This window comes from Numida meleagris, chromosome 18 (assembly GCF_002078875.1).
Source record: "Numida meleagris isolate 19003 breed g44 Domestic line chromosome 18, NumMel1.0, whole genome shotgun sequence".
Classification (NCBI taxonomy): Eukaryota; Metazoa; Chordata; class Aves; order Galliformes; family Numididae; genus Numida; species Numida meleagris.
Window position 1 is genome coordinate 10,075,059 of NC_034426.1, and position 26,330 is coordinate 10,101,388.

The following is a 26,330-nucleotide window of genomic DNA, read 5'->3' on the forward strand; positions in this document are numbered from 1 at the left end:
ATAGACCTTTAATCGGACAGGCTTTGGCTGTTGAGAAGACTTGAAGCAGGAGGAAAAAGTGACTCTGACCTAAGAGCTTTAGAGGAGATAACAGATGGGGGATTCACTTTCTCAGGACTGAGCCTCCCACAGCTCTTATTTCTGCAACTATTGACAGCTGTCTTGGCCATTAGTTCAACCCTGCTTTCCGGCAGAGCAAGGGCTGTGATATTGTTAGCAAAATTCTCATTAGTAGGCCCAGGCATTTGTCTAGTGTTATGTGCCTGATGTGGACTTTTCACAGCCATGTATGTATTCAGTGCCAGCTAATTCTGGGGTCAGTCAGTGCAGCCTTGGTGGTAGGGGTTTTGTATGAGGCAAGATTTGTGGTACCTGGGATTAACTAGAGCTAGCAGCAACCTGGCAGGCAACACAACACCAAAGCCTGCTCACCAACTGCTAGAGAATTTCCTGGGCCTCAGAGTACTGTAAAATCTTTGCTGGAACAAGTTACCCATCCGTTGCAATCTTCTGTTATGCCTCTGTGGGTTATGATTTTGTTCCTTTTGTTCTGTGGCAGAATGCTGCTCTCCTCTGGTTTGTTGGGATCTGATCTAGCTTGTCTTTTTTTTTTTTTTTTTAGATTTTGGCTGTAGGTGAAATATAAACAATGCGGAGAGACCTCTAAAACAATTTAACGTTATATTGCCAAGAATTGCCATCTCTTGGATCTTGGACAACTTCTCTGTTTCACTAGCATGAGCAATCACAATCTCTGCTGCCAGAGAATTTCTCAGTCATTCAAAGTAAAACAGCATAGTGCAACCCATTTCTAGTGGGTGGCTGACGTACAGCTCTACCACCTGCTGTTTTCTCTGATTCAATGTAGTGTCTGCTCCTTAGGGCTGCTTCTCGATTTCTGTGGTGACATCAAAATTATAGGAGCTGAAATCCTGACCATTGCCCTCTTCTCATCAGCTACTTTGCATGACTCTGCACACTGCTTTATCTCTGAATCTCCATACTTACTGACGGAACTGCACTCAGCATCCCTGCTTCTTGGAATAAGAAAAGATTATTTTATAACTTTGGTCACACTGTGTAGGCTCTAGTGGGCAGAGCTCACATTTCTCTTACTTCCTTAGAATTCTCCTAGTTTGGCCCTGAAGGCTATTTAAAACAGATTGAACACTGTGTCAGCAGGCACAACGGAATGGAATCCAGACTTGAATTTAGTCCAGGAGTCATTAGCCAACCAACAGACTTTCAGCTTTTTCTGCATAGGCCCTTAAGCATACATCCAGAGCCACTTTCCCTGTCCAAGTTGGGCAAGTTTGGCTCATTATGTAGACAGCTGCTTCTCAGGAGGACGGTGTTGTCGGTAGGTAGCATTCTCTGAGTTCACATCCTCTAGTGGCTCTTACATATGGCATTGCCTATTATGCTGATCTTTTTCTGCAGAAGTTAGTATGTAAACTATGTTTTATACAAGGTTTGATTCTAATAAACATCTTGCAATGCTAGATAACCTAACAATGATAGGGAGTGGCCCTTCATAGAGGCTTTGTTTTCACAGAATTTTCTCTGCTGTATTGCAAGGAAAAACACTTGAGTCACCAGTAAATCTGAATGTGTTCAGAATTAAGTGAAAATGTATTTGGATTTATATTATTTTCTTAAAAAGTAGTTGGAAGTATATCTTTGAAGACATTCTAGCTCAAGCCCTTGCCTAGCTTATATTTTTCTTTCATTATTGTTTGGCTATGACTCTCACAGAGGTTCTGTGTCTCTGCTGTAATCCATGGAAAAGAGGCTGTGTGCCTTTATGTACTGAAAGGAATTAATTGCAATGTCTGAAGCTTTTGCAACACTTCAGAAGAAAGAAAAAAGTTCTGGAGGTTTACATTTTCAAGGGCCAGCAGTTGTCTTCCTTCAGTGTTCAGGACAATACAAAGTAATTCTTCCCCTTTCCCTCGGAGGGAGGAATTGTGGTTCTTACTGCCTTCAAAGGCTGCAGATAACTGCCTTTTGTTTTTTCCAGACTGCACAGCAAAATAGCTGTTCAGGGTGTGTGTGTTGCTGTTGTGAACAACAGCAAAGCTTATGCTTTCTCACATCTAGAACTACTGCGCAAGTCTAATTTCTTTCAGCTTTCTTTGGGAAGGATGGTGGGTGGGGAGACAGCACATCTGCAGTGACTCCAAGATGACAGAGTCTGGTACATGAAGAATGAAAAACCTGCTCTGCAAAAGTATATTATTTGAGTACAGTGAACTGGTATGATTGGTATAAAAAAATGTTGAACAATGCCATCAGATTACTAACGCTATCTTCTTTCAATGGTTGCGTCAGAGTTTGAATTTAGAACGCGTTTTCATAGAAGCATTAATTTGATGAAAGGCAAGGATTGCTTTTGCATGTTATTGAAGATCTGCTTTATCTGAGAAGCTGACAAGGAAAAGCAGTGTTATCTGTGTAACTGGTACAGCAGTAATACCTCTTACCCCAAGTCCCAGCCTTTGCCTACCATCATATTATGCAAAGATAGTAGCTTGGGATATATCTTGTAGTGTGCCATCACTGCAAGGTTTAAATTTCCTCTTTGTGATGTAAGTTGAAAGGAATTTTTTTTTTTTAATTAAGAACCTCTGAGCATGGTGAGCAGAGCTCTGGGAATCATAGAATCAGCTAGGTTGGAAAAGGCCTACAAGATCATCCAGTCCAACCCAGCACACCTAGGTTTGAATGCTGTCTCTAGCCATGGTACTTTGTTTCTCTGTCTCCAATAGCGAATACAGGACAAAGAAAGACGGGGAAATTTAACATTTACATGATCTGAGTTTTTATGTTCTCTATACAGTTCAAATTCTCAAGGCATTTTAGAAGAAAAGTTATTTTTCCAGTAATATTAGCCAAACCCTTTTAGAGCACAAAATACAGTAGTTTTTGAAAACAGTTTTTATAGTTTGAGTCTCACGCAGATGTTACTATTGAAATTGTTGCACCTTGTGTCTTCTAAGAAAGAGACTAATTTGACTTAGTATTTGCGCTTACTGAGAAGATAATACTATGAAAAAAATCTTATTGATAAAATGATTTTGGATAAATTGTAATGACATTCTGTTTAAAAGGCTGCATTGTTTTGTGTCTGTGTAAACTGCTTCACATCTCTAAACAGAAGGCAGGTTCTGTCTCTTTCTCTCCCAATGAAGATTTGAGGAGCATGAAAAAGAAATCACCTTCACTTTAATGTTGGTCTGGTTATTAAATTGAGTGCAGTTAATGAAGGACAGAGCTATTAAGATAGGTAACAGCCTCATGGGAATCTCCCTGGTTGTGTCTTACCTGCAAACTAAATTCTTCCAAGCCCTAGAAAAACTTTTCATGGAAAATTCTGTTCAGATGATTATAAGAATCTGTTTTGGTGTGCTTCTACATGGTAGCTGACATGGAGACTGTTAGGCTGACACCTCTGGAAAGTTACTGTGGTCCATGTCTGTCCAGACTGAATGCAAATATAGAAAGGATGAAGACTTTTAAAAAAGCTACAGTGCAAGTGGATCAGTGTCTGGTCTGTAGTGAATATATCCCTGGACATGCATCACTGATAGACTCTTGCTAGCATGAACCTCCTGTATGGGTAGCTTCCTTGAAACAATGCTGAAGTGATGCATAAGTCTTGTGTTAGCCTTCTGCATAGGTGACAACATCACCTTTGGAAATAAGTGATGAAATTCTGCCCTTGTATATGTGAACTCTGATGAGTTCAGAGAAGTGGCACAGGCATAACAGAAAGCAAAGCTTAGTGTGTGCTTGCTCTCTGTGAATAGCATAGAGAAGACAAATGGTGTTTGTTTATCCCTTTCATGCTGTTGTCATGACAGTTTTTATGATAAACATTCATTTGTCATACACTTGATATCTGTAGATAATCATGCATTTTCAAATGCTTGTTAAAAGTAAGCTGTTGTCTGTCTTTTGTTCTGCTTCCTACTCCAACTGGTACTGGGTTAACATGAAATTAAACTAGATGTTTTAAACCTGTTTATTACCAGCCTGCTCCTTCCCAGAAATGAGGGGGGCAGGTCACATCTATACAAGACAGAAGTGGTTTGGAAAGTACTACAGTTGTCACAGTAGGGAGCAGCAGTAAGGAGTGCACTACTCTCTTCAAATATATCCCCATCTTTCAGACACTTTCTCCTAAGCTAGTATGTCCACCAGACCCGTGAGTATATTATCCACAGCCTTTGTCTAGGATTGCTTTATTTGGCAGCTACAGCATCTTTGAGAAACCAATTTTGTGGTCACGTCTTTCAAATGTGACTTGAAGTGAAACAGCAGAGGCAAGGAGGCTTCAGCCCAAACTTTCCACCATGGAGCACAGTCAGCCATAGATGGTGTAACATAAATTACAGTTAGCGTACTGGCACTTGGCTTTGGGGTGAAAATTACTGGGAGTTGTGACTGTTCCACTTAAGCTTCAAACAAAGCCACTTAACCTTCTCTGGGGTTTTAAACACTGTTCTCAGTGGTATTTGCTTCGACTGCTTGAATGAGCTGTTCAGTAACATCCGGAACAAATTAAGTATTTATGTTTGTACCTACCAACTTACAGGCGGAAAGCCTCTGAATTGCTTTAGGTCTCCCTTGCATTGTGTTTGTTTGGCTCTTAAACTGTATGTTTCCTTGGGCAAAACTTCTGTTTACTGAGCTTTATTTCGTGGTGTAGTGACATGCTGTAACTAAATACAACACCTCAGTCTTTCTGCCTATCTCCCCCCATGATTCCTGTAAGGCAGGCATCCACTTCTTAAGGTGAGTTTCTCCCAGTTCTTGGGAGATTGGGAGGAGCTGGCTGCTCTCTGTTTTCCCCGCGGTAGGGTTAGAGAAATGCCTCTAGCGAGGGTCGCGAAGGGAGAGGAAACAAGTTATGCCCTGAACGTTCTCTAGTTCAACTTGCGCAGCAGAGCGTTGATTTACAAGGCAGTGTCTTGCAGCAGTTCAGCCGCGGCATCCGCGCAGGGCTTGGCAACAAGCAAAGAGGTTCTGCTGCCATGCCGCTGGCATGAGCCGCGCGGGCAGCGCTGCAGCAGTGACTGAGCCGCGTGCACGGTGAGCCCCTGGCGCTATGCACCGGGGCCCTGTGACCACCCGGGCTGCCGGGGGTGTTCGGCGCGGGAACGCTCCCGCTAGCTTCCCTCCTCTGAGGAGCGCCGCGAAGGCCGGGAGCCCCGCCTCGAGCACCGGGAGGGACAGGCGGGCGGGCCCCGAGCCTTGAGGGCTTCCGCTCCAAACATCAGCGCCGCCAGGACCGTGCGCTCTCCGGCGCTAGGCAGGCGCTTGGGGCGGGCCCTGCGGGCGGGCTGGCGCGGTCGATCGTCGCGCGCAGCTTTCTCCAGGCCGATTCCGAGCAGCCGCGGCCCGCGCCGCCTGGGCTCGGCCCCATGGCGCGTGGGAGCCGCTCGCTGTGCCTTTAACGGCGGGGGCTGCGCGGCGGGACGTGGCGGTGCGGGGCCTCCGCCGCGAGCAGATGGGGCGTTGGGGCGCGGGGTGCCGGCGCGCCGGGAGGGCCCCGCGGACGAGCAGCTGACGCGGCCGGCCGCAGCTTGGCCCGGAGCGGGCAGCGCCGAGATGGCGAAAGCTCTGCGCCCAGGTGAGTGTGTGTGGTGGATGGCGGGGGTGGGCAGCCCTGAGGGAAGCTGGAGGCGAGGCGCACCCGTGCTCGCCGCGCGGTGTACGCGCAGAATTCCTTGCGGGGTCGCGGTGCGTTCGTTCGAGCAGAGCCCGCACTGCTTTCGGCGGCTGTGCCGACGATCGTGGGATGCCGTGTGGGGCTGCAGGGACACCGCGGGGTCTGCTCGGGCGCTTGTGGCGCTGGGGGAACGCCGTGGCCCGGTGGAACCGATGCGCGCCACTGCCTGACGTGGGAGAAACGGAGCAGAACGCGGTAGCGTGGGCTTCTCTGCAAACAGTAAAGGGGTACTTGTTGGGTAGCGCCTGCTTAGCAGAGGCAGCCCCTCCTACACCGTGTAGGTTCACGCGTTTTTGCTTTTTCTTGCCCAGAGACTGGGCGATTTAGGGGAAGTTAGCACTTCAGGGTTCCGGCTGGAAAGCTTGGAGGCAGTGGTGCCCCTGCACCAGGTGGCACATAGTTGGTATGCATGAACAGAGAAACCTGTCGCTGTTGCAGTGGTAGGTTTCTTTGAGGTTGCGCGCAGAGCCCATTGCTTTGGGTGGTGAAGGCTTAACTGTGCCATGACTGAATGCCTGTTGGTGTGTGTGTGTGAAACTTACCAGGTGTTCACTGCCAGCACTGTTACCTGCCAGTGTATCTTTACATCAGCATGGTAGTATTACAGCTAAAACCGAGTGTTTTCTTCCAAACAGGGTTCCTCCCTGCCCCTGGATATGCATGGATTAGTGGCAGCCCTAAGAAATAGCACTCAAGAATATTGAGAGCATCAGTCACTTCAGAAAATGCAAAAAACTGGATGTAGAGATAGATGGTTGGTTTTATTCTGATAAATTTAGGATTAATCAATGTGGAAAAAGTCACGTTGATTTTTCAGGCATTTGTTTGCTGTCATTTTAACTTTGATAGGAAGATAAGGAGGTGGTGTTTTCACATTCAGTGGTACTTTGGTATTCTATTCTGCAGAAATAGTGTGCTTGTTCATGCACGACTTTGCATGTGAATTTTCAAGGATAGCTCTTCTCTTGTGCATGATTGATTCCGCACACTTTGGTAGGTAAAATGTGGCTTTTGATGCCAGCTTTATGTTGTCACTGTTTTCCATCTTAAATAAATTAAATATATCTTGGTTAGGAGCAGAGCAAATCTACCGTTTTTATAAATTGAATCTACTGAGTTTATACATGATCTGGAATATGCACAAATATACAAATGTGATTGTTGTGCTTGTGCATTCCCTGCCTTTCTGCCATTATTATTTCTGCGGCTTTGTCACAAGTACAAAGAAAGACCATTATTCTAGAGCCTGTGTTGCTTGATCACTTTTGAATGTCACGTGTGCTTATGAAGGGCTTTTAGAAGTGGTCAGCTTGACATATCCACCAGATCTTAAACATCTGGCGTAAAGTCCTTGAAAAGAAATGCTCAGGCACATGCAGGATCGTGAGTTGCAGAGCATATGGTGGCAGCTGCAGATCTACCTGACATGTCTCTGTGGGTGGTGTGGTATCTGTTCTTCATCTTCTATTTCATTTTTGTAACAGCAGTGACTCAAATGTACCAGATCTTTCACAGAAAGCAAAAATGTCTGCACTGTGGAAGTAGAGCCTTTCAGATGTGATGCAGGCAGTCCACCTACAGTCATTGCAGGAAAAGGTTAGAGAATATTCATATGTTCCTTGTTTTGGAGAGCGAGTCTGGAGGAGGTGGTGATGCTGCTGAGAGGAAGGGTGAAGTTAATTTCTGCTGTGAGAGCACTGGCATCCGAAGCATCAAGAAACAGCTCTGAAAGATGTACTGTGTTTACAGGAAAGCTTAGTTTAGGAATTGGAGCCTGAACCACCATGTTTCAACCTCCTCTCTCTTTTCCCCCATTTCACTGGTAATTCCATAAGGTGCAAGACTGAAAATGTCACTGGTACCTTAAAATAGAGGCTGAAAGGCCTGCACAACTTAGTTTCTTGTTTCATTTTCTGTTCTTAGTGAGCCAAACATATATATACCTATCCATGCCATCTGGACTGTTGCAGAACTGTCAGTTGAAGGATGTACAAAGTAGGTAACAAGGGACTTTTAGTTGCTGAAGTGCTGTTACTGGAAAGGCACAGAGTGAGGAGGTGGGTGAGAGGAGTTGGTAGTATTGGGCATTTCTGCCCACCAAGGTGTCTGGATTGTTCTTCCAGTTCCTTGGAAGAAGGAACTTTATTTCATAGCAGTGGAACCTGCTTTTTTGTGTGAAACTTCTGTCTTTAACTGTGTCTGTGGCTGAGTTTCTCTGGGCTCTTTGCTCCCATTTTTATTTTGGTACAGATTCAACCACAGTGAGAATAAAGGGAGGTCCTTTTTCTTGCATCCATCTGACTTACTGTCTTCACGGTGCTTTTCTTCTCTGCTTCTTGTCCCAAGCTGCTTCTGTACCAAAATTGATTACTTTATTCTGCCTGTAATGCTTTCCCTCACCTCTCAGTTCTTCTCTCTCTGTACCTGCCGGCTCCTTTCCCACCTGCTAGAAATTGAATCTCAGCACTGTGCTTCTGTCAGCCCAGGTCTGCTCTGAGTGGTTATGTTAACCCCTGTTCTCTGGGCTTCAGCTTATCTGATAAATGTAATGACTTTGCTTCCTGTGGGCCCCTGCTTGCTTGATCCTTCTTTCAAAATTACCTTTTGTTTTAATATCTTCTTCTCACGCAAACATGCTTCTGGTTTCTTGTCTTTTATCTCATTGCCTATTAAACCAGAAGCTTTCTCCTAATTCTTGTAATTAGAGCTCCCATTTCTTTCTGCTGTTTTATTCTTCCTGACTAGCCCCCCCATCTGTCCTTTTTCTGAAGTGCCAGCAGTACTTAGAAGTTTGCCATTCACAAGACTGTAAGTGTATGCAGATTTCAGAAGGACAGGACTCAGCTAGTAATTGGAGTACTGCAAGTCCATGAATGCAAAGTATACTTCGATCTGGTGCCTTGCTGACAACAGCAAGAGAAATTTGGTTCATTTCCTCTTTCCTATGCCAACTGCCAAGCCTCTCCAGCTCTTCTGCAGCCTAGTTTTGGGAGCGAAAGAAGTGGAAAACTTTTCGTTATTTTAAATTTTTGGAACGTTTCTGCTGGCTTTACAGGCTCAGCCGCAGGATCAAGTGAATGCTGTGCCTGGCTGGAGGAAGTAAGCGGGGTCTTATCCCTTGCAAGAAGCAATCAGCTAGACTGGTAGGAGGCCTCTGCCCCTTACTGGCCTTCCTTTCCCCTTTGCTCCCCTAGCCCCGCTCTCAGTTACTTACTTCACCAGCTTGACCTGCCACCCCCGCTTTAGTTCCCCATTGTCCCATGGTTTCCCCATCTGGACTTACTGTCTTTCTTCCTCTGGCTCTGTGTGCTCTCCTCTGAGGCCTCTCGCTCCTCTCAGTCTCCCCTACTGACCAGCCCCTGCTCCCCACCATGTGTGCTGCTTACTTCCAACATTGATTTTTGCTCTGGATTAATATGAGGGAGTATCAGCATCTCCCCCTTTTTTGTTGGAACTCTCAAGTCCAAGACGTATGACCAGTAGTTAAAATTCATGTATTTTAAAATACATCTTCAGTTTTTTGTTTGCTATAGAAGAAATAAAATATAACTAGAAAATAGCAGTGGTTAATTTTGGTCTCTGGTAAGACTCAGCTCAGTAGTTCCTAGGTAACATTGTGTGGGTAGCTCACTTAAATCACTTACAAGGTAGGAAGGATGCGTCTGAAACCAGCAGAACAGAAAGAAGTATTGTACAGCAACAAAGGTCTCTCTTCCCAGCATTTCTTTTCAAATGGAAAACGATTTGTGCTTTTTAATTTTATTAGAAAAACCTTTCCTGAATTCAAAGAGGACACAGCTCTGAAACAAGTTTTGGTAAGCAGAAAGGCTTTAATGTGTGCAACAAAGTCAATTTTTGATTAGTTCTTTTTGGGATTAGTTCAGTCTTCAGTAATTTACTAATATACTGAGTTGTCAGTGGCTGTGAGAATATCGCTCTACTGAATAGGTTAGTATGATAGTAATATCCAAGAGTGCTGCTTTAATGTTCGACTGTCTGTGGTTTGTGCTTATGTCTAGATTTGATCAGCAAATATTTATTATCAAGCAAAAAATGTAGCCGACTGCTGGGCCTGCTTCAAAGCTTGATGAAATCTATGACCATGACGAGTACATTGACAGATGCGTAGTTTTATACAAACAAGTGTTTCTACTGATGTCAGTAGAATGAAATATATATATGAAATTAAGCATTCAGATCAAAGCTGGCAAGATTATAGGCAGCCTTGGTACATATACTTGGCCTAGGGTTGCAAGTCTGTTGAAACTATAATTTAACCGCCCAGTTTTATAATGAGATGGTTGTAGCTGTGAGTGTAGGTGGAGATGAAAATCTTCCTATTTGTTTGTCCAGTAGCTGGCTCAACTGAGTACCAGGGCTCACTTTAGGGTGGGAGGAGATGACTTCAAGTTGTACTATAAAAATCACACAGTTTTAACTGGTGATTTACCATGAATTAATAATAAATCCTAATTCCTGTTGATGCTGAGTTTATCTAAAGTAATGTTACAACAGAGTTTTTGATTGCATGTATATATATCAGGAAGACTTTCTTAACGGAAAGGGTGGTTAGTCATCGTAACAGACTATACTGGGAAATGTGGAGTTGCCATCTTTAAAGGTATTTAGGGGATGTGTGGATGTGGCACTAAAGGACGTGGTTTAGTGCTGTAGCGTTAGGTGGTGTTTAGACTTCATTATTTTAAGGGTCTTTCCACTAAGTTGGAGCCAAACAGGAGCATAACTAGAGAGTTCAACATCTCTGTGCGGTGCTTAAGATGGCTCTGCTCAGGGCAAATCCACACTCAGCTGCCCGCATAACAGCTGAGTGTAGGAACCAGCAGTACTATACAAAAGAAAGCAGTTAAGGTAAGAAACTTTGCTGCTTCTTGTCTTAGGAGGAAAGCCCCTATGCATTCCTGTGGACTGTCTGTGTTGCATGAAAGTATTCCCCTTGTGTCCTTACTGTCAATGTGGTATGCTGCCTCCAGCAGCCTCTGGAAATTAGTGTGTGTGCTTCTAGCTCACTTGTGTGAGTGACCGGCAGGTTAGTGATGTGGGTTTCTGTTATAGGAATTGCTTTTCTGGATAGTTTTCCCTGCCACTCTCAGAAACAACGATACTGATCAACTGAAATTAAATGTGAATTGCTTCCCTGCTTTCAAAAAATGCTGAAATCTGTCCACTAGGAACCAGTCAGCAAGTCTAGTATTTAAAGAGAAATACTTAGAAGCATCAAATGTCATCCATCACCAGGGAGGTAGCCTGTATTTTGGAATAAATCTGATCTTTTCCTTCTCTGAAATTAAATAATAAAATATGCAGCAGTTGATGCTGTAGATGATATCAGTAACCCCAGGCAATGGCAATGTCTAATATAATCAAGGAGTGTTAATAGAGTCCTACAGAGGTGCCTAATGCTAAGCTGTTGGCACAGAATCAATCAGACTTGATAAGACTACTGTACTAGGGCAGTGTGTTGCAGTCCAGCCAGCAAATAAATGTGAATGTGAAGAACTGCTGCATATGCATATGCAAACTTGTGCTGCCAGCTGTGGCTATGTCTAAGTTGCTTCTAAATCTGGAAGCATTCCTAGTGAGATATAATAAACCTGGTGCTGCCAAGGGCTTTTTTGGTAGCCAGAATTTTTGCAATACATTTCATCCTTATCGTAAAGCTGATACTAGGGTACTATGGCCAACTGCAGAGGCTGAAAAGCATGTTGGAATCTGATTCTGATAGGTCTTGGCACCCACCAGTCAGTAATCGGCTTTCTAGGGAAAGAGACTAGTAAAAGGAGGTGACGGAGTGGAGACACAGTCAAGTCTTCTCACTGTCTCACTGCAAAGTACCGTAGAGAGAGATGGCTACTCTTTGAAAGTGCTAGGTTTGCTGTCCGCAATCACAGACATCCTGAATTTGTGTGCTGTTGCCCCACAGTATAGAATCCTGCTGCAAATACCTTGCCCTCTTGAATTTATAATAGAGCCCATGACTGAACATGAGCTTTCTTTTTTTCCTTCATCTGAACTACATGTAAATTGCCCTTTTTCTCTTACTTATCTTTCAAGTTTCTGGCTCTGCAGGGGTCTGCATTGGTTTGTTGTGTAACAGGGTCACCTAAGTACTCTGTGTATCTGTTCCTTTCTTCTCATTTTCCATCTCCCTGCTGGAGATATGCTGTGTGTTTGTGCAAGGCAGTGGTCAGCCCAGGGGAAAAAGACATTTTGTTTCTGAGGTGGTCGGTAAGAAGGATAGAAAAGTGACTCCATGGGTCTGATGGGATTTTATGCTTAAGAGATGGTGAGAGCATCATCAGTGGAGGTGATGTCTAAGTTTCTCATGCAGTGGGCAGAATACATGACTCCAATCGTTTTGAGCTGTGTTTAAATATTTAATACAGAATATAGGAATGCAGCATTGATCATAGTGCCTCTTTGTGCCTGTGACTTCCCAAACAGTGCAGCTAGCTATGGGAGCAGACCAGGTTGTTCATGACTTTATCCAACTGGGCCTTGAAAACTCCAAAAAATGAAGATTGCACAATTCTGAGGAGCTGCTTCAATGAATGTTCTTCTGTGGAAAACGTTTTTCCTTAAAGCTGGTATGAAACTTTCACTTCTACTTACGCCCAGTGTCTCCTGTCCTTGCGCTGCGCTGCTGTAAGGAGTCTGGCTCTGCCTCTGTTATTACAGTGGATTTGATCCCTGTTTCACCAGTGTTTCTGGGAGTGTTTATTGTCAGTGTATGGCAATATATATGTTGCTGGAGATGTAAGGAGGAGTGACGTAATTATGCGGCTCTGGTTTTCTAGTTACAAATTAGCCTGAGTTATATGTAGCCCCTGTGAACTACTGTCAATGTATTTGCTACTGTACCTGTTCTGATGGGGTTTTGCCCTCCTGCCTTGTATTGACAAGCTGAGAATGACAGTACAGGTCTCTGGCAAAACAAAGCTCTCTGATGAAAAAAACTCTATGAATAAGTTTGAATGAATGAGTATTCATTAGTTTGTCTGTAAACCTGTGAGCCAAATAGGATGGCATTTCTCTCAGAAGTGAAGTGTAATTTGAATAGGAGCTACTGCCATGTCCTGGGGAAACGTTGCTTGAGGTCTCAGAAACAAATATTGTACAGTCTGAGTGTTGGAACTGAACAGCTTGGTGAGTTACATATGCTAGAATTTATCTTTTCAAGTCACTCCATTAACTGTGAGTGATGCAGGCTCATCTTTAAGCAAAACCTTGTTTTAATAATTTTTGTTAAGTGAAAGCGAGAAGTGTAATTTTTATGCTGTTTTGAGAATCCTTTTGTGATTAGGTGCCCTGACCAAAAGGATCCTCTTGAACCATCACCACCAGTGTTCATTACTGTACTTTTCCTTTTAAGTTTGTCACAGAAGTAAGTGTTCTCTTGGGTTAATGTTGGTCTCTCTGTATTTCCAGCTGGCCTACGCAGATTCATTGGTGATCAGTGGCACATGCAGAACATCCTCAAAGACTCTGTGGAGAGCTCTGATGATGAGTTCTTTGATGCTCGAGGTCAGTGCAAAGTTTTGTTTTACTCTCCCTATTCTTTTGCTGGTTTTGCCGCAAGTGAGTAAGCTCATTTTGGAATGGACTGACAACTTTGTTCTCACCTGACTGAGGTACGATTTTTGAACAGGCCTGAGTTTATCAGAGATGGGTGATCTACTGGTGTGGATGAATGAGCAGCCATGAACTTCATCCGGCATCAGAGCAGTACAGAGCATATTCTGCTCTGTACTCACTTCAGGCCTGTCTGGAGTAGGAAAATACTACTTTTACTTGCTTGTTAAAATTGTGGTGTATAATAAACTTTAAAATGCTAACAATTATAGGACACAGCTCCATTTTCAGGCTGAAATGAGTATTGAACCGCCAGTATAAGACTAATAAAAGTCCTACTATGTTGATCAAGGTTTCCCTTATGTCTGGGAAAAAGTTCTTATTCGTTTTCTGAGAAGCCCATATAGTTTGACTGTTGTGGACTATTTTGACTATAGTATAGCTTATTTCATTTCTTGAACAAATGTGAGTATATAATCTGTATGTCTGTTTCATGGAGGGAAAAAAACACAATTGCAAGTTGATAGTGTAAGCATTTTCAGTTTTTAGAAACTGAAGAAGGAGAATTGTGAGTTGGGAAGGGCTGGCAGGTTATGTGAAATTTCTGTCAGCTGTTAGGAAAAAACAAAGATGTCCATTTTAGGGTTGTTTTGATCTTCAGTGCTTACATGGAGTGGGGAAAAGGGAAGGAATTCTAACTATAAGTTGATATTAAACACTTGAGTGATTTATTCCCAACTTTGTTTTTAAGTGTCCTGCTCAAGGTAAGAGCAAATAGTCAAACAATTCTCACCTCTCTGGTTTTCCTGCACAAATTTATGTAGTGTATAGGTACACTTCAGGATATGTTGGTAAACAGGAAGCTTTTCTGGAGTGTCTCGCCTATGATAACTTAGGCTGCTTATTTCTCTCACAGTTACTAGTTTTAGTCCTGTGTGGTGTTCTCCTGTTCATCACTGCAATTTATTCTGTTCCCCTTTTTCCTCATGCAGAAGAGGTGGTGGAAGGAAAAAGTGCTATTCTCATTGGCATGAGCCAGTGGAACTCAAATGACCTTGTTGAGCAGATAGAAACAATTGGGAAGCTGGAAGAAAATCAAGGTACTGTTTAGCTTGCCTTACATATCTATTTAAAGTTAAGCAATTAGGTGTCAGACATGTAAATACTCAACAGAAATAAAATTTAAAATGTCACTTAGTTAAAAGATTTACATAAACATGTAAGTAATGTTTTAGTGCTAGGAAATGAATTAGTGATCTATTCCAGGAAGAAACTTCTTCTCCGATAGGCCAAGTAGAATCATAAATGTATTGACTTCAGTGAGACTGTTTTTGATTCAAAGCTCAACAATGACAAGATGGTTTACAAGACTGCAGCCTGTATTTTCTATGTTTCCTGTGATCGATGTATATTAAGGACTTTTTGGTCATTATCGTTAGTTTATTTTTCTACATGGAGTGAGGCTCTGTTACTTAAACACTCTGAAGGCCTCTTTCAAAGTCAACAAACCATTATCTAGAAATTTCAAGGGGGCACACTTTCAAGAAGATTTTGAAACAGCTTTAGCTTAACATTTTGGTAATTGCGCATCACTGATACAAGTGAGAAGTGAATGCTGATACACCAGTAGGAATCTAGGACCTAAGACAGAAGCCTAAGCAACTCCTTTTAATTGTTACTTTGTCTCCTAAATTACCATGTCATCTGAAAATGAAAATTACCTCACTGAATTTACAGAGAATCATAGCATGGTTTGGGTTGGAGAAGGGTGGACCTAACTTCCTTGCCCGTCGGTGGTAAGAGAATTTGTGTATAATGGTGCTTGTTATTAATCTAACTTTTTGAAGAATTTGGTGTATTTGTGCATTTCACGATCCTTTTTTTGGAGGCTTTTCTGTGCTGATTTGTTACTTGTAGTCAACCCTGAAAATAACTATGACCCAGTCAATTTCCTTCTTTTCCTCACCACCTTATGCTTTCAAATTCAGTCATACTGATTTGCTACTTACTGATTTCCCTTGCATGTACTCATCTGTGTCTGTCTTCATGGAATTATTGGCCGAATACGAATTGCAGTGTTTTTAGTACAAATGATTAGACGGTGCTCTTGTTATAGCTTAATAAGACTGAGTAGAATTACTGATTCAGCAATTTCAGAGATGTCTGTGATCAGTAATCTTCAGATAGAGTAGAAAGTTATTTCAACCTTAGCTCAAGCGTTTATAGTAAAAAATTATATGTCCAGGTAAAGCTGGATTTTCTCTTTAAAATATTGTGTAGAAAAGAGAAGAATATCCTATGTTGTCTTTCATGCCGTACGTCACTTTTTCAATTAAAAAGTATGAAGAATATGATCTGCTTATTCGGTGAATTCATTTTTTTGACAGCGTTGAATTTACTTGTGGCTCTGAGAAAATGATGAGTTCCTTGGCCCTGGTTGCAGAAAGATTTGTTAAAATTTAATCAGTTGCTAAGGCCCATGGTTTTGCTCAGTGGCTGTTCAGAGAGCAGAGCACTGGTTCTTTTTTGGGGTTTAACACATCAATTAATAAAGCATATAATTGTGGTCTCTTTCAACAAATCAAGATGTATGAGAAGATGCAGTATGCTCTGGGCAGAACAGAAGACTCTTAAGTACTTAAGTAATGCCACTTTTCCAGGGTGTGACATGCGAAGGTCAGGGGAAGCCTTATAAATGGCAAGTGTATAATTTACTCAGTCATTGATTCTCAGTAAGTACAACTGAGAGCACTTGACCAGCACAAACTTTCTTTTCAGTGATAGAAATACATCTTCAGGGGAAAACTGGGAGCAGCATTTAAATTTACTAAGTTTCTGTTACGGAAAGTAAGACAAACAGCATTTTCGAACATCGTAGTTATGCAGTTAAATTCACTACTGGTGTAAAGTATCAGCTGGGGAGCACAGCACTCCAAATGTGGTCTCCGCAGGGCAGAGGGGAGAAGAAACCTCCCTTGCCCTGCTGGCCATGGTCTGTGCAGTGGACCTGAGGGTGCCATTGGCCTTCCTGGCCACAAGGGCACACTGCTGGCTCATGGTCAGCCTGTTGGCCACCAGGACACCCGAGTCCTTCCCTACAGAGCTCTTTTCCAGCAGCTCAGCCCCTAACCTGTACTGACGCATATAGTTATTCCTCCCCAGGTGTAGGACACTTGCCCTTGTTGAACTTCATCGGGTTCCTTTCTGCCCAGCTCTCAGCTTGTCCAGGTCTCACTGAATGGCAGCACAGCCTTGTACTCTTGACAGAATACTGTTCAAATGAGGTGAAGAAGTCTCTGCAAATACAGCAAAGACTTTTTGTATGCTTTGCATTCAATGTGTATTATGTTTCATTACTGGAGTTTCTTTATAGTCAGAAATGAGATTGCTAAACATTTTAACTAGCAAACCAGGCAAGTATTTGTTACAGAAAAGGTCTGTCCTTGCTGCCAGCATTTTAAATCTTAGCTCTCCTATTGTTATTTTTGCAATTGTGATAGAGGACATCACAAAAGAGTATGCAACCAGTTGTGCTTGTCAGAGTATTTAAGTGATGTTTGTTTTAATGACAACCTTCTGCTTTCCTTCAGAAATGACCTGTCTGCTTCTCCTCTTTCTTTATCTGATCCTGCTCTGTGGACGAAGTGGCCATATTCCTCTTAGCTTTGATGAGAGCACTGTTCTTGCTAACTTGTGGTAAACTGTTACATACCACTTTTTAGTTTACTGGGCTGCTTCTCTAAGAAAAAGACAGCGTAGCAATGCTGTAGCTGCAGTTAATCATCATTAATTTTATTTTATAATGTCTTATTTATTTTCTATTTTTTGTTATTTTATTTTTTACTTTTATTATGATAATTGTTATTTTAATTTTTTTTTAGGGGGTTTTATTTATTTGTTTTAATACTCAGCAGTGTGACTAATGAAGACTAGAACTTGTTGGACTAGTGTTTTCTGAGAGACAGAATTATGCTTAGGCCAGAATAACCAAGAGCTGTGTTAACTGTTTAACTTTTCAGCTTTAAGTGCCAGCTCTACCAAATTTCTAGCAGGGATTTGAGGGTTTTTGGTTTTTTTTTTTTTTTTTCCCTGCAATATGAAAATCTTAGTCAGGGGCAGGTACTGGGAGAAGAGGGGAAGAAGCTGGCATTAGTGGTACTTTTTGTAGAATATAATATAAACAAGCAGGCAAAGGAATTTTAATTTCTGTAATACAGCTTTGACAGAGTGACTATTGATTTAATAAGCCCTAGTTACATTTTGAGAGCCGTTAGACAATTCTGTCATATGTGCTACTGTTATACTCTATAAATCCAGATAATTCAATTAAAATATCACAGATTATGATAAATTCTCAGGTAGGCAATCGACAAAATAAATTTTTTAGTTGATTAAAACATAACTAGCTGTAAAATGCCTGTGAAATCCTCTTTTCCCGTGCTTCATGTGCTGCACGTACAGACTGATGGGATTGTTTTACTGGTAACCAGCAAAATAGACGGACGCAATCAGCTTTCACAGCTGGGAATTTTCATACCAGGTGAATTAAAGCCCTGTCCTGGTGTCACTGCCCAAGATCAGGTTACTGAGATCTTTCCATCCTTTAATGCACTGATTATCTGGAAAACAGTGCAGATGGTAATACTGCTCTCTTTTTGGGATTCATATGAATTGTTGATTCAGACTAAACATTAATTCTCATAGCCAGCATGTTTGCGAGGTAGTGATTTGGAGCTGGAAGGTGCTACTGTTGGACAAGCTGTTTTAGGTCTGTATATAGAAACGCTCAATTCCTGCCCTTTCTGCACTGCCTAGAATTGAGCCATGCAATTCCTACTTTTTTTTTTTTTTAATAACAAATTCTGTACTTCTTTCCTTAAAACTCACTGTGGATACTTCTCCAAAGACTGTAGCATGCACTATGGCTCCCTTCCACTCCAGCGGTCCTTTGTAACTCCCTGTTGTGGTTTTACGATTTTTTGTTAACAGTATTCCACATCATAACATCATGTAGTTCACTGGGAGTTAAAGAGTTAATGCTCCAGTTCTGTGGACTGTCAATATTTCCAGGTACCTGGTTCTCAGAAGAGAAGAAGAATGACATCTCCCAGAAGACTTTCACATTTCTTTTTCCATTTTCTGTTTAGAGGGAAAGATAAAACTGTTCGCAAGTCATGAGATGACCCTTTTCTTTTTACTGCTCGTCTCTGCGGTGTGTGCTCCCTAGCCATCTCACCTTCAGCATTAGAATAAGGCCTTTGGTTTTGGACACTCTCTCTAATTTATTTGGTTTATTAGCTTAAATCCCAATTAACTTGTATTTCTGCTATTATAATTAGTAAATTAACTTTCCTCCTCATACCATTGCCGCTGTTTATTTGTTTTTATTGCTTTCTCTCTTTGTTCCCTTTCCCCCCTCCTCCCCTTCTTCCCTTTTAGGGCCAGTGGGCCTGTGGGCCTGCTGTCCTCCTGTCACAGACACAGATAGATCTAGAGATAACTCCGTGACACTCTGTTTTAAAAAGAAGCCTTGCAGATGGATGATTTCATAGCCTCTCATGTATCTTTTGGATCTTACCTTTTTCCATCTAATGTAAGAAAAAAAGGAACCCTATTTTGTGTGAGAAACAGCACGTTTCTGAGTGATGGGGGAGGTAGTTGCCAGTCTCCTGCCGCAGTGTCCTCAAGACACTGAACAGAATTGGAGTAGTCTAATAATAACATTATATTATCTTGACTGTGTATTAACATTTTCTACTTAGTTAAAGTGGAAAGGTTTGTTTGTTTGTTTTTCCTTAAGTGGGCTAGACTTTTTTTTGGGGGAAAAAAAAAAGATACTTGTCAGTTGTGATATGAATACTAAATCTTATCTGAAATTATGAGCTATGTTGATATGGACCCATTAAATTAGTACAGGAGACTAATGGTTCTGTACAAGGCAAGGTGCACACTAATATGTTTTTATCAAGCTGTGCATCTGGTCTCACCTTTCATTGACTCGGTGATTTGGTCTCCTTTGCTACATCTGCCATGCATCTTCAGGGCTGAAACAATGCGGTGGTTGAAACCCATACTATAATGGAAAAATCCATATAATTTCATGACTCTGTGCTTCCATTATTGTGATTTTCACCTCTTACTGTTGTTCTCAGCCTCCATCCCTGGAGGTTGCCTTGCCTAATTTTGTCCACAGTCGATGTTCTCTGTAAACAAATGAGTATCGTCCCTGTCAGTAGCATGTGATCTCTTTCTCGAGGCTTCCTGAGGTCATATCATTAGAGTGTGTTTGTACATAGCTGAATGTAATGTTTATGCTGCTATTAAATTTATTGCAGTAGCATCTGTTACTGCCTAATAATGTGAAGAACGGGAAATAGAATTTAGTTTAGTGAATTGAGCTGTGGAAAGGAAAGATGGAAATTACTGTAGTCAGTAGCAATCCAAAACACATCAGATGGCTCGTGTAAAAACAGATTTACTTCTACCAACAATTCTAGCAGATGCAAATCATCTATGGTAGCAGTTTAGACTAGAGCAAGGTTGCCAGTGTTCTACAACTGTTGTCATTTTATTTTTGTGATGCTATATGTTGTAAAATACAGCTCAGCAAATGCATGCAAAATGGAGGAAACTTAAACTGGCCTCTAAGATATTTTTACCTGCGAATGGAGTCCTGCTACATAGAGTTTTGACTTTCTTGCAGTCCCTCCACAGATTCCCTTTTCATTTTTGGATCTGTGTTAAGATCCCATCCACATGCTGAAATCAGCAGACGGTTTTGCATCAGTTTCGTTGGACCTAAAGGTTCCCTGGCTGTCAGTCCCAGTCAGAGGTTCATGGCATCTGCAGGTGTATTACCTCCTTTCCTTTCCTGCTGCCTTTCTAAATTTTGCCTGACTGAACTGCCATCAGTGTTATATTTGTCATAGTATTAAAAAAAATAAAATAAAATCAGACTTTACTTTTGAGAGTTAAGTTTCACTGTGTTCTGTGTTCTTGCTGAAGAAAGCTTGGATGTGTGGGGAAGAAGACAAACAAGGATCACACTGATATATTACTGGTACTGAGCCACACAACTTTGTTCTGCTGTGCTGTCCTCTGGTGCTGGTCACAGTGATGTAATCACAAGGGAGAGTGAAACGAGGTATACAAATACCCTGTGACGTTGCAAAGAAGGCATAGTTGGGCTCTTTTCAGTGGTGCCCAGTGCCAGGACGAGAGACAGTGGATGCAAACTGGAACTCAAGATTCCATCCAAATATCAGAAGGTGCTTCTTTACTGTGTGGGTCATGGAGTACTGGAACGGTTACCCAGAGAGGTTGTAGAGTTTCCATCTTTTGGAGATGTTCAAAAGCCATCTGGTCGTGGTCCTGGGAGGCCTGTTGTAGGTGTTCCTGCTTGAGCTAAGAGGACTGGACCTGATGGACCTAGAGGTCCCATCCCGCCTCAACCATTCCGCAATTCTTTGGCATCTTGGGAGCACTGATCTGCAAAGTTAGGCATATGTGTAATGACTATGTAGCGCAGGGTAACATGCAAATATGTAACACTGAGGCTAACTTTGTAAAACTTGCTTTTAATTGCAACAAATTTCTGTGATGAATAGATAAGTTTATTTTTGCTGCTGTTACCAATTATCAGTCCATTGTGGGAGAGTAAGGTGGATTCTGTTCTGGTTTCAATACTGCTCAGAAAAACTGCTTCCTTTTTTGTTGGTTTGTTTGTAGCGTTGCAATAGCTGGTAACATGCAACTGGAGGAACTGCAGATCATGTTCTAATTCCAGGCTAGAGAAGTCATCTTTTCTTTCAGCTTCTGAGGAAACTAATGTATGATGAAAATATCTGTACACCTGTATGGGAACTGCTGAGTCATGGCCTGAGCCACTGATTGAGCACCTGGAGGAAAGACCCAGTCAGCCCTGGGAGCACAGGTGAAGGCAATTCACCTGTGCAACCAGAAGGGGTGGAGCCTGGCTCCACCCCTCTTAGGCCTCATTTAAGGGCTGACTGCCCCTGAGGAAGGATCTCTTCCTGGAGATCCCTCTTTGGTGGGAGCCTTTTCCTGCGAGCCCCAAATCTTCCGATCCGGGTGAGCGTTGTATTTTCCTTCCACCTTTTGTAACGCTATTTCCATTGCGTTAGTCCTGCTTATCGCTACAACACCTGTGAAGAGCATAGTTAACACTCTGCTAGAGCACAGAGTTCCTGCTACTTTAATGTCACTAGCATATTTTCTTTTGACAAAGTCAGTAGTTCTTTGAATTTGGTGAGTCTCGTAAATTAAACTCTTCAGGAAGAGTAGAACTAATTTCAAAGCCATTTAGTAGTGTAGATGTCATAGTTTTAGACAGTAGATTTCAAGGACTTTGGTTAAACAGATGAAGTAGAATGCCCACAAGTGGCTAATTAGGCTTGGCATTTAAGTCTTTCCCATCGTATCACAGAAATGTTTTCAGTGTCATCAGAAGGATAGTTTAAAATATGGCAGGTCTGCCTTCAGTCTAGGTTTGTGCTCCTTGAAGCTCTCAAGGGATGACTATGAAGAGAAACATAGTGTGATTTAGGGGACTTTCAGACCTGCATTGTGATTTTCAGTGTCATATATCCTGAAGCTGGAGAAAGTTTTACTTGTGAGGAGGAGGAGAAAATGAGACCAGAACCTAACTCCGGGAATCTGTGCCTGAAAGATGCTAAAGAACGTACTTCTCTGGATCTGTTTTTCTTGTGAACAACTTTTTGTGAATGTTTGTGAAAATAGGTAGCATCAAATTTTAGTTGTGCTTGAAAGAACTTTATGTTAAGTGTTTGGGGGGTACAGACTTACTGAGGTGTCTAACTATGGCATCTGAAAATTTAAAACTGTCACGACTGAGAATTTAAATGTATCAGATGGTTTTGAGATCTGTTAATTTCTTTGGAAGTCTAGAATTTCATAGCTGCCTTTGCTTACTTTAATTTGTCAATGAATTCTACACGTGTAGTTACTGTGTGAAATAACGGACTGTGAAGGATTGGCTGTATTTTGCATCTCATTATTTAAAGTGCTTTTGAAATTTTAAGCAAAGGCACCATGTTCTACAGTCGAGAGTCTTACTCACTAGGGAGTAATTCTCCAGTGTCTTTTGTAAGCTCTTTCCACAGAAGCCACTGGATGTTTTAGAAATCAGCATAGTAGTCAGTTGCAAACTATCTACTGTAATATATTAGAAAAAGGAAATAACTTGGTGTTCATGTAAAGCAATCCAGTTTCATATTGTCTTTTTTCCCTTTGCAGGTGAAGAGTCTGTGTTTTGCTCATCTGGCTTTCTACAGGAAAAGCAACGTGAGTCTAAAGTTATTTTCATTTTTCTTTGTATTCAGTGCTGCTCAACAGTTAGAGATAGTAATAGAAGTGTTAATCAGCAAAAGCATGTTACTATGCTTTGTTCAAATGTTATTTTGAGAAGGAAAGGAGTATGAAGGAGCAGAGGCTGTGTTTGCTTAATTTATTCATTGTTACTGAGGTTTATGAAAACGTACCCCAAAAGTGCCTGTAAGAGTTAGTACATTAAATAGTGCATTGTACTTTACAGACTGTATGCTCTGTTTAGCCTGGTTTATCCCCTTTATTTTTTTATTTTTATTTTTTTAGGAAGAAGTGCAAAACAATGTATTAATGTACTATGTAGCAAGATGAAGCAGGAAGTGTACCCTAGGAGGGCTTTTTGAGCAGTGTGAAGCATTATTGTACAATATTAAATGGAATTCCTGCGAGTAAACACATGACTGGGTTTTTTGTTGCTATTTTTTCTGTTCTGCATTAAGCTTGTTCTTGTGCTAATCCTGCAGATCCAGAAATTCACTGGTGGATTACCTGTGTAACCCTGTAATACAGCCATCCTCTAGAATCCACCTGCGTAGCTAAATAAAAGGCATAGAGAAATGTGATAATATATGATATAGAAGACACACACACTAAGGCACAAATCTGAACTGAGCTTTATGTCCTAGCTGGCAAATCGTTATTTAACTGTTTCATTAGTTTGTCCTAAAGTGGGTTACGTACCTTTAGGAGTATAGTAATACGCTGTAGCTTAAATTTGTCATATGCAGTACGTTCTTTTTTCTTGTTGTCCTCTGTGGAGTTTTATGTGCAAGGTAGTTTTGTGATTTAGCAGTTCTACTTCTCAGTCTTTGTTGGTTTTTTGTTTTGCTTTGTTTAAATTGCTGCTGCTATACCTTCAAGTTTGTTCACTCACAGGCAGGGTGTTTTGCAGTGGGAGTGATAAGTGAGTTAATTTCACAGTCTCAGGCTACCTCCCAAAAAGATACTCGTGTCTGTAGAGGCAAGATTATTGTAACTTTTAGAAGAAGGTCATTGTATCCTAGCAGGATAATTGATTGTGACCTTACAACCTGGTATGCTGGCAGACAGAAAGGGTGGGTTTTTCAGCGTTCTCAATATGTTTGGGGACTTGGTTGCTTTTGAAAACTTGAACATAAGGACAGCAGTGGGAGCTAGCCACTACTACTACCTGCCCACTATTGATCAGTTTATTTGGATACCTGCATGAGAGCTGACTGTCCTGAGGAATCAGGTTTCAGATTGTTCTCCTGTTCCTGTGTCTCCTCATGCCAGATTTTGAGAAGCCGTGGGGTCTTTCTAGCTGGTGAATTTGCAAGTTAAATAATTAAAATTTTTTTTATTTCATCCTGACCTTTCCTGTCTATATTACTAGCTATTAGAATGTAATCTGTTACAACCCGCTGTTTTCTTACTGTAGGATTTGGGTACAATTTTTTTTCCCCTACTGTAATTTGCATAATGACACAATTAACATAATTTGGTCTAATGATATTATGAATCGAGACTACTGGAAAAATCTGTAAAATGTTGGTAACGTCATCAGAGGAGATTGGTCCAGCCAAGCCTTATTAGTATTTTACCTCATTAAAGCCCTTCCAGTAAATAATAAAACATGCAATCTCTGTAATCAGTTTGTTTTGGTGCCTAATGAAATTTCAGTGTCTTTCTGTAGTACATCATGATGTATGTTCCTGTCCTGGACAGTGCTGTAGCTGTTGAGTAGTCTTACTATATTATCCTAACTACAGAGGAGGTCTCCACTTATTTCAGTGTCTCGTATTTAACCTAAACAGTAAAGCTGAACCTAGGCCCCAAATCTGGTTATCTTCCAAACTGTACAATTAGCAAACCTAAAATTTGAAATAAAGGCGCGTATTGATCCCCCGACACACACACATGCTTCTTTGGAAAGAAGCCGATTGCATCACAATTCCTGGAATTTAACGTCCAGTTATCCATGACTTCTTTTTTTTTTTTGGCATGTGAAGCTAGTAACTATCATTCAGCCTGGCATCCAGTGCATTAAGGAAAAAGCAAACCACTCTCTGTGCTTTCTAAAGATGTATTTTTAGAACAGGATTTTCAAAGGAACAGGGTATAAGCAATTCCAGAAAGCATTTTGTCTAGTGTGTTGCACTGTAAAGAAAGGTAGCAGTGAACATTTCTGAGCATTTGCTGAGTCTTGGGTTTCTTGTTTAAGTACTCCGTTAAGGATAAATATTATAGTTAGCTATAAGATGGTGCCTCGTGGCCTAGAATAACACTTTTTCAGGGCACAAAATCAACATTTGGATGGTACTGATTCTACTGTGAGCTGAGGTGCTAGAAAAGGACATTTTTTTCCTATGACGCTCTTCAAAGAAAAGTCGGTCTTCTGGCCAGGCTTTTGGAAACACCACTCTTGATTAGAACCATCTTTAAAGCGCAGATACTTCCATAACGTAGTTGCATTTGGTTGGAAGTTAAGGGTTTGTGGGTTTGTGTTTTTTGCTGTTTGTTGTGGGTGGCTTTTTTGTGTGGGAGTTGTTTAGTGTTGTTACGTTTTGTTTTACACAAATATTAAATGACTAATCCTGTAAATCTTTGCCTGCTGGAGAGGTGAGAATAAACACTTTGCTTTTAAATATGGAGAAACGTAGCCACATTGTTTGAATGATTTTCTAGTGGCTATAAGGTATGATAGTGGTAAGACTGGCAATGGAATCAGCTCTCAATTCTAATGCAGAAGTTAAGAGTATGTGAAGTTTGTTTTGGACCAAGGTCAGTGCTTTCAGGATAACCTGACCAGACCCTGCATAACCAGTCCATTCTTTTAGAGTCTGGCAGACTGTCTGTAAACATGTCTTAAATGGAGTGGTACCACAAACATGGTGTGAATTCGGAACTCCAAAAGAAAAAATAAACTGAGTTATCTATAGCATTATATGATGCACTTTATCTTCTTCATACATGCTGTAGGAAATAGAGGAAAAAATCTGTATAAACTCAAAAGCTGTCAGTGTGCATTCACAGCCTCCTCCCTGCATGTAACGGAGAAGGTGCTAATAGAGGTGGGAGGATTCTCATCTCATCAGGGATTTTGTCACTGTCTGTAGAAGGGTTAACCTCCCCAAAAAACTCATATTCTGTACTTCAGCTGAAGTAATTGTCCATGAAATGTTGCAATATTTAATTACTGTGTAAGTTCCACTGACATATAGGAATGAAAGGTATAATCGTAAGACAGTCTAGCGCTTCTAGTTCATGACTGTTTACTTTTAAACAAAAAAGTTACCATAGTTTTACCATGCCATAGTTCTCATAATGATCTTATTCCGATTTCTGTTCCTTCTTATTACCTGACAGTAGTTGTGTTTAGGCAAAGGCTGAAATGGAGGACTCAGCAGCATTACTGTTCCAGAAAGGCAGCGGTGACAAACAGCGCCTGTGCTGGCACGGTACACCTTTGCATAAGGACCTGTATCTTGTTATAAATGTTACTGTTAGAAATAGACAACTCTCTAATACATAGGACTGCAAAAAACTTTTTGTATTGTTCTGTTTGTCCACAGAATGTGAATCTTTCTGTCTTGAAACTGTAACTGTATCTTAACTCCACAGATGTCTGTGAAAGATGAGGCACCCAAGTATTTATACAGTCGGTTATGTTTCTCTTCCT

General features: G+C 41.4%; 2 protein-coding genes and 1 long non-coding RNA gene across 13 annotated transcripts in view; 2 read left to right on the forward strand and 1 right to left on the reverse strand.

Moving 5' to 3' along the window:
- KIAA0753 (KIAA0753 ortholog) overlaps positions 1–3,942 on the forward strand; it is a 29,856-nt gene extending 25,914 nt beyond the window's left edge. The window contains exon 20 of the mRNA XM_021415678.1: positions 623–3,942. The gene's annotated coding sequence lies outside the window, so the exon portion shown is untranslated. The remainder of the gene's footprint in view (positions 1–622) is intronic.
- Positions 4,780–26,330, forward strand: part of PITPNM3 (PITPNM family member 3) — a 58,175-nt gene continuing 36,624 nt past the window's right edge. The window contains exons 1-5 of one of the 10 annotated variants that reach the window (XM_021415670.1): positions 5,270–5,635; positions 12,197–12,339; positions 13,181–13,276; positions 14,317–14,424; positions 22,601–22,648. In XM_021415670.1, the coding sequence (XP_021271345.1) occupies positions 12,300–12,339; positions 13,181–13,276; positions 14,317–14,424; positions 22,601–22,648 (292 nt within the window). In that variant the 5' untranslated portion in view covers positions 5,270–5,635; positions 12,197–12,299. Of the gene's footprint in view, positions 4,798–5,185; positions 5,636–12,196; positions 12,340–13,180; positions 13,277–14,310; positions 14,425–15,061; positions 15,121–22,600; positions 22,649–26,330 lie in introns of those variants that run through there. The other 9 variants (XM_021415669.1, XM_021415668.1, XM_021415671.1 and 6 more) reach the window with 9 other exon arrangements.
- LOC110407722 lies at positions 18,804–26,329 on the reverse strand. 2 transcript variants are annotated; one of them, XR_002444005.1, is made up of 4 exons: positions 24,523–24,567; positions 23,872–23,972; positions 23,372–23,643; positions 18,804–20,812 (listed from the first exon to the last, which is right to left on the reverse strand). It is a non-coding gene; the product is annotated as an uncharacterized LOC110407722 (long non-coding RNA). The 2 variants fall into 2 exon arrangements; XR_002444004.1 differs by having other exon boundaries at positions 23,872–26,329.